The following is a 16774-nucleotide window of genomic DNA, read 5'->3' as shown; positions in this document are numbered from 1 at the left end:
GAAAAAAAAAATAGTTTGCATTGAACATTATGGAGCAACAGATTTAGTGGGAAAATAAATCATAAAAGTAGTTTATTTTGTTTGCAAATATTATGTATGGGGTTACCCCAGACACATGGGGCAAAAGGCTCACCAGCTTGGGGGAGGGAAGGCACACAGTATTGATACAAATACTTAAGCTAAAATAATATGTTTTTAAAAATGTCTAAATTAATACTTGTTCAGAACAATCACTTTAGCAAAGTATGAACTATTTTCTGTTTATTTTGATAAATAAAAGAATTCATTTTTTGTTCAATAAATAATAATAAAATAATAATACAGAAAATATATTATATTAATTTTAAAAAGTAAAGGTTCTGAAAGCATTGGAGATCCCATAATAAATTAATATAGGTTTACAGTAGTAACAATAAATTATATTTTATTATTAATATCATATTTGTATGTATGATGCTTTTGTTACAAATATGGTGATTATTTCTAAAGTGGACACCCAACTTGTTATATGTTATCTGGTATCTACTCAACAAAATTGTGTTCCTCTTCTAAACGTGATTTCTTTGCTTGCGATTAATGTAATTCTCTAAAATGTGCAATCTACTAGATTAAATTATTTGGGGTGAATGTGAACCAATTAAGTACTCGAAAATGATTTATGCTGAGATGGTGGTCCAGTGTGTTAAACCATGGAACTGATATGCAGAAGGTTGCTGGTTCAATCCCAGCGGTCACATCCAGTGTGTCCTTGGGCAAGGCACTTTACTCCATGTTGCTCCAGGGGAATTGTCCCTGTAATAAGGACCCTGTAAATCGCTTTGGATAAAAGCGTCTGCCAAATGCATAAATGTAAATGTAATGCTGAAAATGTAGTTCCCAGTATGCTTTGCTTGGGACTTGACGAGTAGAGTAAAATTGTTTAAATTAAGTGTTATTTTATGTGTTTTGGGGCAAAATGAGAAAAGGGGGAGACTTTATATTGTTTATTTATGTTGGAATTATTAGAACCATTTAAATTATACTGGTTTACCATAGTGGAGAAGAGCAGAGCAATTGCTGTGGACTGATACAGCACATTAAAGAGCATTTCATACTTAGCATGTCTGTTATGTTCTATTGCTGGCTAATAGAATAAAAGCTAGTAAGTACAGTCACATAAATCATAAAAAGTGACAACAAAATATACGAAAATAAAAATAAACTTGTGTTTAGTGATTTGATTAAAAAGGCAGGGTCTCAAGCCCCCCTGTGCACACCACTGTTGTTATAGGGAGCCATATTAAATCATTGTGAGACTACTCAATTCCGTTACTTAAAAATTACTTCATTCCATGATGTTTAAATTATGTGAACAAATTATGTCTGATTAACTTAATTGATTCATGTGGAACTGATGTACATGATTAAAGCCTGTAAATCAAACACTTTTTTTTCAGTGTGTTCAGCAGGTAAAAATGAATTTAATCTCTATAATCTAATGAAGTAGCTGTCACAATCTGGTCCAATGATGAGCTGTTCATATTCAAATATGTATGGACTTAATACAAGACCTAGATTATTTATTTAGCAAATTGTCCTTTTAAATTAAATTAAATAATATTTATTAATTAAAAAAAAGTTTGCTGTTCCAATAAAGCTCGGTGTGCTCCCTTTAAGCTCATCCACATTAAACATCTATGTAAATACTTCATAAACAGACTTAAAATTATTCTTTATAAATGTTGTTTAAAATAATAAACAAATGTTGTGAGCTTAATGGCAACAGGGGTGTGCTTAAAGGGTACAAAAATGTACCCATTAAGCACAGCCAGACTTTTTGCATTTAATGATGTACATCTTAATTTAAATGCTTTTGTCATTTAAAATAAAATAAAATATTATTGTGTGAGATATTAATATTTTATTTTAACATAACTTCTTGTACTCAAACCAATACCCTGTGCACTAAAATGTCTCAATGTAGATTTTGGTGAGCTTAATAGACGTTTACCCTAGTTCGGGAATGTTAAAATAACATGAACTTTATTCCAAAGTAAACATGCACAAAATGAGCCATACTGTGTCCTTTGTCCAGCTGTTGGTATTTTTCTGCTGGACCTTGTGGTGGGGAAAGGCCTTGATTGAAGAATAAATTTCCCTCACTGCCTGGCCACCAGTCCCCCTGGTGTCCAAAAATGGTTATTTCTATTTATTTAGTTTTGAAGGATTCGAATTTATGTAAATCAGTGGTTCTCATTCTTTAGAATTTCAGTGGTCCTAGTAGATCCCTTTGGTAGACCAATGTTAATTTAATATATATATAAACAATTAGTTTTCAATAAATGATTAAAGAGTAAAAAAGAGTTGTTAATTACGGAAAAATGCATACTGCTATATATATACACACACACACACACATATATATATATATATATATATATATATATATATATATATATATATATATATATATATATATATATATATATATATATATATATATATATATATATATATATATACATACAGTTATTTTAAGTTTTTTAATTTAAAATGTGCTCTCAAGATGGTAATACTGAAATCATTATGTGTTAATGAGAAAAGCAGAGTATGGAAATTAAATCCACCTTTTTTCTTTAAATAAACTCTCATAAACCATCAAATTTATTATTGCGTTTAATAAGTCCGATGGATGATATTACAGAGTCGAATTCAGAAGTAACGGAAGACACAGTGGAGATTTTTATTTATGTATGACAGAGACTTTTATATTTGCTTCCCCGCTCGACGTCACGCTGACGTCACACGAACATGGACGGTGTGTTTGCTGTTATTTTGTCGAGGAAAGGTTTGTGTGTGTTTTTTTTAAATCCCTTTAGTGTTCAATGTGTTTAAAGACAGACGGTTGGAAGTTTTGACCGAAGTGCTCCCGACCACATGGTATTATTGAAACCATTTTGCGTTGGAAATGTAAAACAAATATAGATTATTGCCGAATATAATACTGTAAGTTAATGGTTTGAGGCCTGTTCACATCAACTATGAAGTAAAAACGATTACAATCTGAATGTTTAATATAGTCATGCTTTATCTAAATTGTATTACAGAAGCTGCATTTATTATTCCGTGCAGCACACTTTATAGCCAATGTAGCCTACTCTATTTCTGTGTCACTATCACTGCATGCATCTAGTGAAATGTTTATTGGTTGGTGTCTTATAAATAACCTTATAACAAGTGAATGATTGAAGTGCATTTTGCTGAATATGACTGAAACATGTCATGTACATGTCATATTGAATCTCAAAGTAAAATAAAGACCAAAATAGTAAATTATATTTTATTTAAACCGGTTGAAGCCAAATTGTATAACCATTAAGAGTTTTTGCATTGTGACATTATTTTCACCCATTCAATTCAGCCTTTATCCTTTTAATTTTCATACATTACCTATAAAAATGTATAGGACCCGCAGTGTAACATGTTTAACAGTAATGTTTTGCAATAATACTAATTGTACTGTAGTAATTTTGCTGTTCTACTATAAAGTATTATATAGATTATATATCCTTTATATCAGTGGTTCCCAACCACGTTCCTGGAGGACCCCCAACAGTGCACATTTTGGATGTGTCCTTTGTCTGACACACCCACATCAGGTCTTGGAGTAGCTACTAATGAGCTGATAACCTGAATCAGGTGTGTTTGATTGATGAGACATGCAAAATGTGCACTGTTGGGGGTCCTCCAGGAACGTGGTTGGGAACCACTGCTTTATATGTCACCCCCTGTCATTCTTTTTTTGAGAATAGATGTGAAAATGCACTATCCAAACTTCTTGTAATTCAAGAATGCTTTGTAATATAGACCTTAGTTTGGTCTTGTTTTAAAGAAGACACTCAGCAGATTATTGCTCAAAAATAAAAAATGTAAATTAAATATACTACATATTTATTTTATGTAATATATATATTTTACAAACTTTTTACTCTAAAAAAAATAGTATAAAATCAAAGCCATATGTCTAACCAAGGTCTGTTCCAGATCATTGCAATTATTACAAAAGATATTTTAAACAATGTTTGTAGCCAAACAGGATTTACTTCCATAGATTTATTTTTTCATACAATGGAAGTCAATGGTCCCCCACAACTGTTTGGCTACAAACATTCATCAAAATATATATATTTTTTTGTGTTTGGCATTACAAAGAAATTCACACCGTTTTGGAACAACTTGAGGGTGAGCAATGCAAATAATTTTTTCATTTTTGGTTTAACTAATCCTTTAAATTTGACTGGGCAGATCTGGACCTCCAGTGAAGCTCCTCCCAGAGATGGGAATATTTCAGTCATTCTACAAGTGAAGAAGCCATGTGGATTCAAACATGCCGGAATAATCCTGGTGTAACAACTAATCCTGCTTAACACACTATTGAAAAGATGGAATTCGTGAGAGTGGTGATTGGGGACGTGAGTGATCCGGAACCGTTCAAAATATTAAAGGATGACTCAGAGGAACAAAAAGGTTGGTCCCCAGTTTTATCAAATGGTGATTGCAGGGTCTACTTATTTATGTAAGTCATATGACATGTAATATGTTGATATTGTACCATATTGAAGTCATCGAACCAAGTAATTTTTAAGGAAAAAAGCAATCTAAAGAGAATGATCACTGCAGCAATGCCGCAAATGTGAAAGGAATTGTTTATATATATATATATATATATATATATATATATATATATATATATATATATATATATATATATATATATATATATATATATATATATATATAATTTTTTTTTTTTTTTTTTTTTTGCTTGTTTGTTTGTTTAAATTTTGTGTTCATTTTAGACCTGGTGGAGGTGAAAGAGGAAAGTCAAGATTTGAACGAAGTGGAGGAGAAACGTCAATTTGAGGAACCTCGTGCATTCATAACTAGTGAAAAATCTTTTAGTTGCTCACAGACTGAAAATAAATGTGCACCGAAAACCACTCTCATCTGTCAGTTTGAGGAACCTCATGCATTCATAACTAGTGAAAAATCTTTGAGTTGCTCACAGACTGAAAATAAATGTACACAGAAAACCGCTCTCATCTGCCCTCATTGCGGAAAGAGTTTTAAACAAAGAGGACACCTTGATGATCATATACGGACTCACACCGGAGAGAAGCCTTACTCATGCCTTCAGTGCGGAAAGAGTTTCACACATAAAGGAAACCTTAAGGATCACATGAGAATTCACTCTGGAGAGAGGCGATTCGCATGTCAGCAGTGCGGAAAAAGATTCACGCATAAAGCAAACCTCACAGATCACATAAGGATTCACACTGGAGAGAAGCCGTTCACATGCACTCAGTGCGGAAGGAGTTTCACGCATGCAACAAGTCTTAAAACTCACCTGCTCACTCACTCTGGAGAAAGGCCATTTAACTGTGATCAGTGTGGTCAAAAGTTCATTTTGGCGGCGCACTTAAAAAGACACCTGAGAATCCACACGAACGAGAGGCCGTATGTGTGTTCTTTTTGTGGGAAGAGTTTTTTATGGCTCTGCTACTTTAAAGACCACCAGAAGAAACACAACGGTGTGAAAGCACACGTGTGCTCTGAGTGTGGCAGCGCTTTTACCAGAGCCAGTGAATTGAAAATGCACCAAAGAATCCATACTGGAGAAAAACCGTACATATGCTCGTATTGTGGAAAGAGCTTCGCTGAGTCTGGAAACCTGAAAAAACACGAGCGAGTGCACACTGGAGAGAAGCCATACCAGTGCCCTTCATGTGGAAAGAGTTTCAGCCAATTCAGCCATCTACTGAGACATTTAAAACAGCAAAACTGTCCAAAGTTGTCGCAATTCATCTTCAGGCCCCAAGATGAGCAAAGTTCATCCCCAGGCGCGACGCTTTCAAGTACATAGTGTTTCATTCAATTGAATCATAGACTCCCAAAATAGCCGTTTAATCTACAAGGATATATTACAGATACAGCAGCCTATATAAATGCTTGCACGCACTCCTTTCAATCGTGCATTGCGTCGGAATAACATGTTTCTTTGTTTCATCATACAAGATTCATTTTGGGAAACTTTAACTTGTAGATTAATGCCGCCTTCACGTGCTATCGGAAATTTTATAATTCCCACTTCCGAGGTCGTGATTACAAGCTCATTGCATTCAAATTTTGAAATGGGAGGGCATTCATGTGCAATTTTTACCTAGGAAACCTTCTGTGCTTTACCTGAAAAAGTCCTGTGCTCTATGGGCACTGCCATTGAAAGAGGATAAAGCGAAAGTTGTTTTACACTCCGTGATAAAGGCCTATTACATACCTAATTTAAATATTTAGCTGGAAACAGAAATCTAATCAATTATCCAGATACAGAGAGACCACTTGATGTGAACAAATGTAAATGCGGCCGTGTCCTGATTTACTGATGATCCATTCTGCTTGATCAGATCACTGTGATCGCATGTTTATGCCAAGTGTAAACGTCCCTCTAGAGTAAATTATTTCTTATAACAAGCAAAATAAATAATAAGTAAATTACATTAGACAGAAGACAATGTATGCAGTCAGACTGGATATTTATGAAGCTTTCGAAGCTTTTTGGTGAGTCACACACATTTTTTGAGCTGGTGTCATATACTCTCCGCTTGATCGTTAATATTTATATCATGTTATCTACGAATAGTATGTCAAAAATGTGTTTCTACTAGTGTGCCATACTAGCTACTAGACCGATAAACAAACACATACCAGAAGTTAACTTCGGGCCAGACGCGTAACCGTGGCAACCAGCATGCATCCGATGAAACTGTCTATATTACTGTATCTGTCAAGGCAGTGGTTCCCAAACTTTTTCTGCCAGGCCCCCCTTTTGTAGAGAAAAATATTTTCAACCTGGCTGTCCTAGCACGAACTTGTCCATGCATCTTTCATCTATATTTTGATGCCGCTTTTCTACTGCATGGTACGGCTCAATATTACCACCCCAGTTGAGGTTCCAAGCGAGCCATACCGATACTAAATTGTGACATGTAAACACTGCAGATCGTCACTTCCAGCATCATTGGATTTGCGACACGAGACACCAAACCTGCTAGAAACAAACTTCTTTGTCTTTCAGTGAAACATATCCACATGTAAGAATATCAAGAATAGGGGTGTGCAATATATATCGTCTGCGATTTAATATTGTTATTGTTTTAACGATGTGCGATCTGACTTTATCGAGTATATCCATCACACCCAGAGAGCACATGCACACTACGTGTAGTCTAGTAGGTTAGACTAGTGTGCGTACTGCGTACGCATTTAGTGTACACTTTCATTGCAGGATTTAGTCTATCAAAATGCTAAATTGTCCCAAAATTCAAGACATATTTATATAATTTAATATCGTTAATCAATATCACACAAAGTGCAGTTTTTCTCCAGATATCAGCATGAAAACAATAAACAAAAAGTTACATTTTAGACACCATATATCCTGTTTTGCCAACAAAAATAGTTTGAAACAAAGCCACAGTGCTGTTGTTTGTCTCTAAGCAGCACACAGCGGGTGTTTCCTTACTGAATGAATCCGCTTTTTGAACGAATCGGTTAAAGGGGTGATTCAATGAATCCCTCAGTCAAGTGCTTTGTCCCTGAATGAATCAGCCGTTTGAATGAATCAGTTAAATCTCAATGGCTGAATCCGAAATCGCCCCTTATACCCTCAAATAGGGCATTATTTGAGGGGACAGCCATTTGTAGTAGTGTATGAATACCATAGTGGACGTTATCAAGTGCACTTATTCAAGCCCACAATGCACCGCAATACCAAGTGTTCAGCCGATGTACACTCAATGGCTGTCTCGTTTTCATTCACTTTTAATTGAACTGTATTAGTGGACTAATGTAGGGAATAGTGAATAAGGGTTTAGGGGGCGATTTCAGATTCAGCCAATGGGCCCTATCATACACCCGACACAAGTGTTTTTTGCTAGTTTCAGCCTAACGCAGTTATCATTTTCACGTCCAGCGCCCATGTTGGTTAAATAGCAAATCTGTTTGTCCTTGAAAATGGACAAACTGGTCTGAAAATTATGTGTTTTCAGGCGCGTTTTTATTATAAAATGACTGTGCCATTGACTAGGGGTGTCAATCGTCACTGGTCTCACGATTCGATTACAATTATCATGTCAACGATTCGATATCACGATGCGTTGCATCCTTAATTTTGAATAGTACTGCACATGGCTACATTTTCGTAAATGAATACAAGCTGTCAGATATATGAACTCCCTTTTTATTTTATCTGCTCCGAGAAAGTACACTTCCTGAAAGTAGCAAACATGAAACACAACTTAAGTCTAAACATGGCAGAAATAATAATATTAAAGGCCTTCTGAAGTGAATTGATGCGTTTGTGTAAGAAAAATATCCATATTTAAAACTTTTTAAAGTAAAGTTTAAAAAATAGCACAAAAAAAGCCTAATATAAATTTCAAGCATTATTAAAGACAAGTAAACACTAATTTAAAAAAGAAAACAAATAAATAAATTAGCAATTGCACAAATAAATCCAATTTAACAAAGATAGGATTGAAATAAAAATGTTCAGGTATGTACAGAAACTGTAATCAAATATAAAATAACGCTGCACTTTATTAATAAAATATAGGCTATACATTACAAATATGATATCAATGACAACCGACTGTGTTGACGAGAGTATTTTTACATTTTTGTGTCTATTTGTCCATTGGCGTGCTGAATGGACAAACACACAAAAAGACGAGGAAGAGAACTCCGTTCACTATCGTGCACTATTCATTCACTATGAGAATCCGCTCTGTGCGCACGTGTGTGTGTTTGCAGCAGAGAAAACAGCGCACGCATCCATTTTGCGCTCAAATGGTTAAAAATCACAATAAAATGACACATGAATATTAAAATATGACCACGGAGAGAAAAAAACAGAGTTGAGGGCACTTTAAGCATTTTAAAAATCTAACCCTATATAACAACAAACTGCCAAAACGAGGGAGAAACGCGGAAGAACATTTGAAAAGGTCTAAGGATATTTTCAATACATTTAAGAGCACTACAGTCTCTGAACAAATGGCACACGTCAGTTTAACACAGACCGAATAAAGCATTTATTTTTTTGCCCATTCTTCTTTGAATTGTCAGTCTATTTATTAACTTAAATTGTCTTTGGTGAAGCAGAATAATCCATCGTGTCATTGCGGCCGTGATCAGACGTACGGCTGTAGTATCAGTGTCCTTGTTTGCATACATACAAGATGTGATGAAATATGTGCGCGTAGACGCTGCTGGTTCATGTTTACAGCACTAGAGTATATGAAATATGTCTATAAAACGCGCTCGCTCCGGTCTATATCTTTGCTATATGATCCATGTGGTGAGCATTGTTAATCTCATCACAGCATTCTGCGCAGAAACTGCTCTCTTGCGCGCGCAAAGTATTGTTTGAGTTCTCCGCTGTAATCAAGGGCTGAATCCGAAATCGCCCCCTATACCCTCAAATAGGACATTATTCGAAGGGACAGTCCGTAACCATAGTGGACGTTATTGAGTGCACTCATTCAATCCCACATTGCACCGCAATAACGAGTGTACAGCCCATGTACACACAACGGCTCGCCAAATTCACTCACTCGTTTTCATATTTACTCCTTCAAGTGAACTATATTAGTGGATAACGTAGGGGATGGTGAATGAGGGTGTAGGGGGTTGCACTGTGTCCTCACTACAGTGCAACAGTGAAACGGGACCCCTCTCAAACAGTGTCGCACTGCGCCACTTTCCGAACGTTGTTTTGCGACTTGTGATGATGTCACGGCAGTAGAGGCGGCGCAACTATAACGGTCATTCTATAATCCCACCCACTTTGAAGCGGTACTAACTGCAGTGGAAAAGCAAAGCGAGCAGAGTCGGACCTAAGCAGCAACCTTCCGATCTCTCTCTTGAAGCCAACATGGAAGTAACTTAAACTTAGACTCTACGCTAGAGACAGGCTCCAAAAGGGAGTCAATCCCATAGACCCCCATGTTAAAATGCGTAAATTTACAGCAGAAAAAATGCTTACAGCCTGGTACAAAAAGTGGTTTTGGTCTATATAGCTAATTTACTGTGAGGGGGGTGATTTTAATTTAAATTTTTTATAACTCATCCGTTTACATTATATTAAGCCTTAAAGTTCTGCATAATTAAGGGCGTGGCCACTTAAGACAAACTAGCCATTTGTCTGCTGTCTGTCTTCACCCATGTCCCGCCTCTTTGCCCATTTTCAGTTAGGATTGATTCTCTGCCAAGATGGTGACAGCCGGCTCCGCCCACTTTGGGCTTCAATGCTCAAATGCTCTTCAGAAACCTACAGGTGGCGTCATGGACACGTCCACTGTTTTATACAGTCTAATTTTGTACCACGCACCATTACATGGCTCCCTGCAATACTTCATTCTGTTTTTTCAATGTTGCCATCTAGTGGTCTGGTATTGCATGACAATAACTGCTATAACTGATAACAGACTGCTCAAACGAGCACTGCGGGTAATTTTGAGGTAATAAAATATTCAAGTCAAATTAATATTTTGTGTTCAATTATTTACTTGTGTATCAAGTAGCCGCATAATAAGCGGGATAATTACGCAGTGGGGTCTTGTATCCCCCTGAAGATTTATATTTATTTAAGTTTCTTTTGCATAACAATATACTGACTACACTATCCCTTAGCCTTGCAGCGCCCCCAAGTTTGGGAACCACTGTTCACTGGATTATGTTTTATGTAACCTGGATTTCACAATGGAAATATTCACAGAATAGCTGACATGGCATTGAAACAAAACATCATGAAAGTGGGTGACTTTTTCAAATACTTTACTTGGAGTGATGAAATATAGTGCAGAGTAGTAAGTTGCTGTGAAGTGCCATGTTTTTAGAGATGTTATGTTGAAATAGCAATAGTACAAAAAAAGTATATTGATGTTCACTTAGAAATTAAACTTCATCGCCCTTGCATGTTGCTCCAAACCTATGATTTCTTTCTGCTGAAGACAAAAGGAGGTATTTAAGCATTCTGCTCTTTTCCACACATTGAAACAGGTGTGTGATTCTAACTGTCAAGCACAAGTGCAGTAAACGCAGACTTTTTCCAAAATCCTTCTCTTATCTGTGGAAGAAGGAAAGAGTTTTGACAAATTCTCATTTCAGTGTTAACCGTGCCTTTCTGTCAATCATAGTGAAGAACTGAAGAGATTTTACTGCAATGAGATCAGTGAGATTTTTTTGATGGAACCTTCACCAGTCAACTGGAACAACGTGACTCCATCAATGCCAAACAGTTTGATTTTCAGTTAACACAATTGTTGATAGAATGTATACCTTGAATGCATACTGTAAGTTGCTTGGGACAAAAGTGTCTTCAAACTAAATAAATGTTTAATGCTTGTTCACCTTTAGAAACTCTTGTGGGTGAAACAAATGTTTGTGTACTTGGCTTGCAAACATAAGTCAAGCTTGGTGTATAGCTTTCTCTTATAAAACAAAACTCTTGTACTCAAAGTCAGATTTTTCTAATAATTTGTCTTATATGGGTCACTATGAAAGATTTTTTTTTTTTAAAGATATGTAGACAACTGACATATTTACAAAAATCAAGTTCATTACTATTAAGAGGCAATATAAAGAATGCATGTGATAATTTTACATATCTTTAAATATAATGGTTTATATGTTCTTCTCTCTTGAGTGGCATGTGTCCCCAAGTCTAACCCTCATAACTTCACTTAGAAAATAAACAACTAAACAGTAGCTCAGCCACGAAGTGGTAGACCACGTAAAATCACAGAGCGGGGTCAGCGCATGCTGAGGCGCACAGTGAGCAGAAGTTGACAATTTTATGCAGAGTCAATAGCTACAGACCTCCAAACTTCGTGTGGCCTTCAGATTAGCTCAAGAACAGTGCATAGAGAGCTTCATGGAATGTGTTTCCATGGCCGAGCAGCTGCATCCAAGCCTTACATCACCAAGTACAATGCAAAAGCGTTGGATGCAGTGGTGTAAAGCACGCCACTACTGGACTCTAGAGCAGTGGAGACGTGTTCTCTGGAGTGACCAATCACGCTTCTCTGTCTGGCATCCAATGGACCCAATCCTGGGTTTGGCGGTTGCCAGGAAAACAGTACTTGCCGGACTGCATTGTGCCAAGTGTAAAGGTTGGTGGAGGGTGGATTATGGTGTGGGGTTGTTTTTCAGGGGTTGGGTCAGTGAAAGGAACTCTTAATGCTTCAGCATACCAATACATTTTGGACAACATTGTGGGAAAAGTTTGGGGATGGCCCCTTCCTGTTCCAAAATGACTGCACACCAGTGCACAAAGCAAGGTCCATAAAGACATCGGATGAGTGAGTTTGGTGTGAAGGAACTTGACTGACCTCAACCAGATAGAACACCTTTGGGATGAATTAGAGCAGAGATTGCAAGCCAGGCCTTCTCGTCCAACATCAGTGCCTGAACTCACAAATTTGCTTTTAGAACAATGGTCAAAAATTCCCATAAACACACTCCTATACCTTGTGGAAAGCCTTCCCAGAAAAGTTGAAGCTGTTATAGTTGCAAATGGTGGGCCAACTCCATATTAAACCCTATGGATTAAAAATGGGATGTTCATGTGCATGCAAAGGCAGGCTTCTCAAAACATTTGGCAATATAGTGTAGCTTACTCTTAAGTGTTTGTTTTGGATAAACCTGCAGTCATTTTCATCTTACATGGGATCATGCAGGACAAGTTGTATTGTAGCCGCACTGCCGCAGTGTTCTTTAAAACATAGACACAAATACTTGTAACGCCTTATATAATTTACTTACAAAAAATATAATTAGAGTTTATAAATAGATTTCATTGACTGCTGAATATCTAAACACAAATAAGTTCAGTAGGACAGTAGTAAAGCTGTAGAGTTAATAGCACTTTTATTTTGCATTTTGGATTTGATACTGTGTTGTAGAATTCTCCCCATCACATTCATGTTAAAACAGTATATACAACATATACAATTTTTTATTCAAATACTATTTGTCAACATTTAAGGAAACTGCACATTGCAAAAATTAATAACCTACTTTACTGCAAGTTTTACAATACACTTATTCCAATAATCCAGTCCACAGTGCACTTTAAACTTTCTAAAAAAAATGCATTGAAGGTAAACTGTCCATTCAACAATGACAATTGATACCCTCACAACACAAAAGAAATCAGCTGGCCTATAAGCTATGCTGAAGATTGAAAAATGCAAAACCACATTGGACTAATTTACCAATAAGTGTGGTACAATAAGTGTACCAATAAGCCTCAAACATAGTTATACAGTAACCAAAGTCTCTATTAATCACTTGCCCAAAATAAACTTGAGTATGACTATATGACAGATATGTACAAATTACTGGACCATAGTATAGTGCATTACTATACATACAGTACATGACTATTCAGTCAACTTCCCATTTGTTAGGTTGAATGCGAAGTAAATGATGTACTTCGTACACATTTTTCAAGTAAACACAAGTTGTTTTGATTTCAGTGAACTTAATTAATTTGACATCACTCGAAATACAGCTCTCCTTAACATTTTAATTATTTTTGAGGAGGTGGGGTAGTGCACTATAGGCCCCTGTGGCGTGGCCTAAGCTTTTGTCCTTCCTGGCATTTTTTCCTTACATTACTTTTATACTTAAAGTAGTTTTGAAACCAGCACTTTTACTTGAGTAAATAGCTTGAGTTGATACTTCAACTCCCATAGAAGTCTTTTTAAACCCTAGTATCTATACTTCAACCTGAGTAATGAATGTGAATACTTTTGACACCTCTGATTAAACTCTATACTCACACAAGGTTAACTTGTCAAAAATAAACACTTTTAAAAGAATAAAACTCTGTTGTAAAAGTAACAAAATGTAAAAGATTGAATTAGAACAGAATAAATTAGTCAAAATAGCTCAAATGGACTGTTTGGTCAGAATGTGAGTAAACACACAATCACATTTCATATATATCACCAATTGACAACATCACACTGATAATACTATATTTCTGAATTTGTCTCTGTTACAAAACATTTGAGATGAAATTATCAAAATAAGTATAAAATGTCACTCTGAACAATCACAGGTTTTCAGTGCACTGAATAACACTATATAAACCAATAGTAAATGCTGGGGCCCACACACACACACCAATCATTCACAACCCAACACGTTGCAGGCAGGGGCGTAGCCAGAACGTTTTTTCAGATGTGGCCAGGTAAGACCGAGTGATTTTATTGAGGTGGCCAAATTATTTTTACTACTGACTGTGACTTGCTGTACCAAAGCAAATTCTACAGAAATTATAGATCACAAACAAACAAAAATAATTTAAAATTGTCAATTTATTTACAATGTCAATCTAAATTCACAAAACCTTTTTTTCTGGTTCTCAGGAAGATATGTTAAAACAATGTAAAGCAATGTAAAGGCAGACTAATAGATTAATAGACAATTTGTAGCAAAATATTTTTGAAATTCCAATTATTGGTAAATTACTTGTAAATAAATAATCATACATTTCTCACAGTACACTGCGGTGGTGGAGCTGTTGCTTAGCCTATCTGCACTTTACTAGAGCACCCTCAGTAATTTCTGAAGCACCCTCAGTTATTTGATTCTGGAACCGGGCCTGCCCTTCACTCTCCTGAGCTGGACAATAAACTCAAACAAAGGTACCTAACTCCGTAATGAGAACTCTGCAGCACATAAGTTCCTCCAGCGCGCACTCTCTGATGACGGGCCACAGACTCCTCTGCACTGTAGTCCTCCTGTTGAAGTGTACTCTACTGTGCAATAATAATATATTTATGTTATATGTGATGGGGAAAGGTAGTAGATCTGATATGTGATGGGTAAAGATCTGATATGTGATGGGGAAAGATCTGATATGTGATGGGGAAAGGTAGTAGAGGTAGAGGGAGTTCGGCAAAAGGTGTATTTGAACCTTGGGTCGATTTGCATCAAAATGTTCTGCCATGTGCTTTACCCCTACACTATTGCCAATTTAAATGATTCGGTGTTTTCTTTAATTTTGTCTGGCCCAAACCAGGGGTTTAGTAAACAAGGCGGTATATTTGTACTTAACCCCTAGGAGTCTGAGCTGTTTTGGGGCCCTTTAGAAGTTTTGACATGCTCTGACATTTGTGTTTTTTTCAGTTGCTTATAAACACATTAATGGCAAAAGTGTAATTACACTGTATTCCGCACAAACTGGGCTACCATAATATGTGAGCAACTTGTATGTACATGCTTGTAATTTTGAGAGAAAAATGTTTATGCACAGATTTTGAAAAAAAAAATTATAATATTTAAATTAAGGCCTAAAACACAATAGATATCGGTTCCCAAGACTTTTGACTCCTGTCTGTATTTGCATAGCGTTTTTTCTTTATACTGATGTGAGAATCATTGAGCCTACTCATTCACATAAAACAATACACTGATTTAAAATTTGTAAGATAGTTTCTCTTCACAAAGCCAATATGCGAGGAGGCGTGATATCTAATGAATAATGATGAGATAGCACCTGAGATAACAAAGTCTGTGACAGAGAGCAACAGAGCAAAGGATCTATATTCTCTCTCACAACAATTTATGATTTATTAAACTATAATTGATAATTTATTACACCAATTGTTTTAAATAACCTTATGTGATCTCATTTGGCTTTGGATCAAAAAATCAGAGAGAAAATATATTTTACAAAATTCTGCATAATTATAAAAGCTTGAGTAGCATTGCATTATAAATATAATCTATTATGAAAACACCCAACATGTTATAAATAACACAGATAAGCCATATATTGTCGCGATTGTGTGTTTATTATCTTCAAACTTGTCTATCTGCATGTTAGTCTAACATTGTTAGAGCGATTTCTGGAATCTGGAATTTTCCAGAAATCGATCAATGAATATGAAAACAGTCGGTACCTTCTAAAGATTGTAATACAAGCGTCAGCTGCTCTCATTCATAAAAAACTCTTCATACTTCATACTGGCAGCCGGAGGGCGCTCCATGCACATGTAGTCCATATATAGAGCGCCCTCCGGCTGCCAGTATGAAGTATGAAGAGTTTTTTATGAATGAGAGCAGCTGACGCTTGTATTACAATCTTTAGAAGGTACCGACAGTTTTCATATTCATAACTCCTGACACATATTTACAAATTACGGTCACTATATGACTTTGAGAATAAAACAGAGGTCAAAAATGGAAGCTTGAGTCTTAGATCTTTTAAATGATGTATAGTTTGTCAAGGTAATTACTTACATCTGACAGTAATTTTGAGCTAATTTAAACAAAGAAAGCTTCAGTGCGCCTCGTTGCACGATGTGTTTGTCGATGTGTTTGTTTGAGCTGATGTGTGTGTGGGCGTCGCCTCAGTATTTGAATCTCAATAGAGCGCGCACTTCGTGGGCGTGGTCGCATTAGTCTATAATGAGCCGCTCAGGAACGACTAACATTGATCTGCTTTCAAACGGATTACATAAACACAGAATATTTGTTTTTGATTTGGTTTACAGTGTTTAAAACCTGACATTTCAGCGTTTCTTTAGACTTATGGCTCATGTTTGTCAGACAAGTATTCAATAAGCTAGAGGTCATTTTCTGAAGACTATCTGAATGAACGTCTTTGACAGAGAGGCTGCAGATCACACGTCATGTTTGATTTCTTTATTTTGCAAAAAGC

At 36.1% G+C, this 16774-nt stretch overlaps 1 protein-coding gene across 1 annotated transcript; it reads left to right on the top strand.

Moving 5' to 3' along the window:
* The first annotated feature begins 2783 nt into the window (after nt 1-2783).
* Nucleotides 2784-11548, top strand: LOC307128255 (uncharacterized protein). Its single transcript, XM_079819970.1, has 3 exons — nt 2784-2827; nt 4285-4506; nt 4839-11548. The coding sequence occupies exons 2-3, from the start codon at nt 4422-4424 to the stop codon at nt 5900-5902; spliced, it is 1149 nt and encodes a 382-aa protein (XP_079676096.1). The 5' UTR covers nt 2784-2827; nt 4285-4421; the 3' UTR covers nt 5903-11548.
* Nucleotides 11549-16774: the final 5226 nt, after the last annotated feature.

This window comes from Gobio gobio (genome assembly GCF_949357685.1).
Source record: "Gobio gobio genome assembly, chromosome: 6".
NCBI lineage: Eukaryota > Metazoa > Chordata > Actinopteri > Cypriniformes > Gobionidae > Gobio > Gobio gobio.
This window is presented reverse-complemented; position numbering and strand designations above follow the sequence as displayed.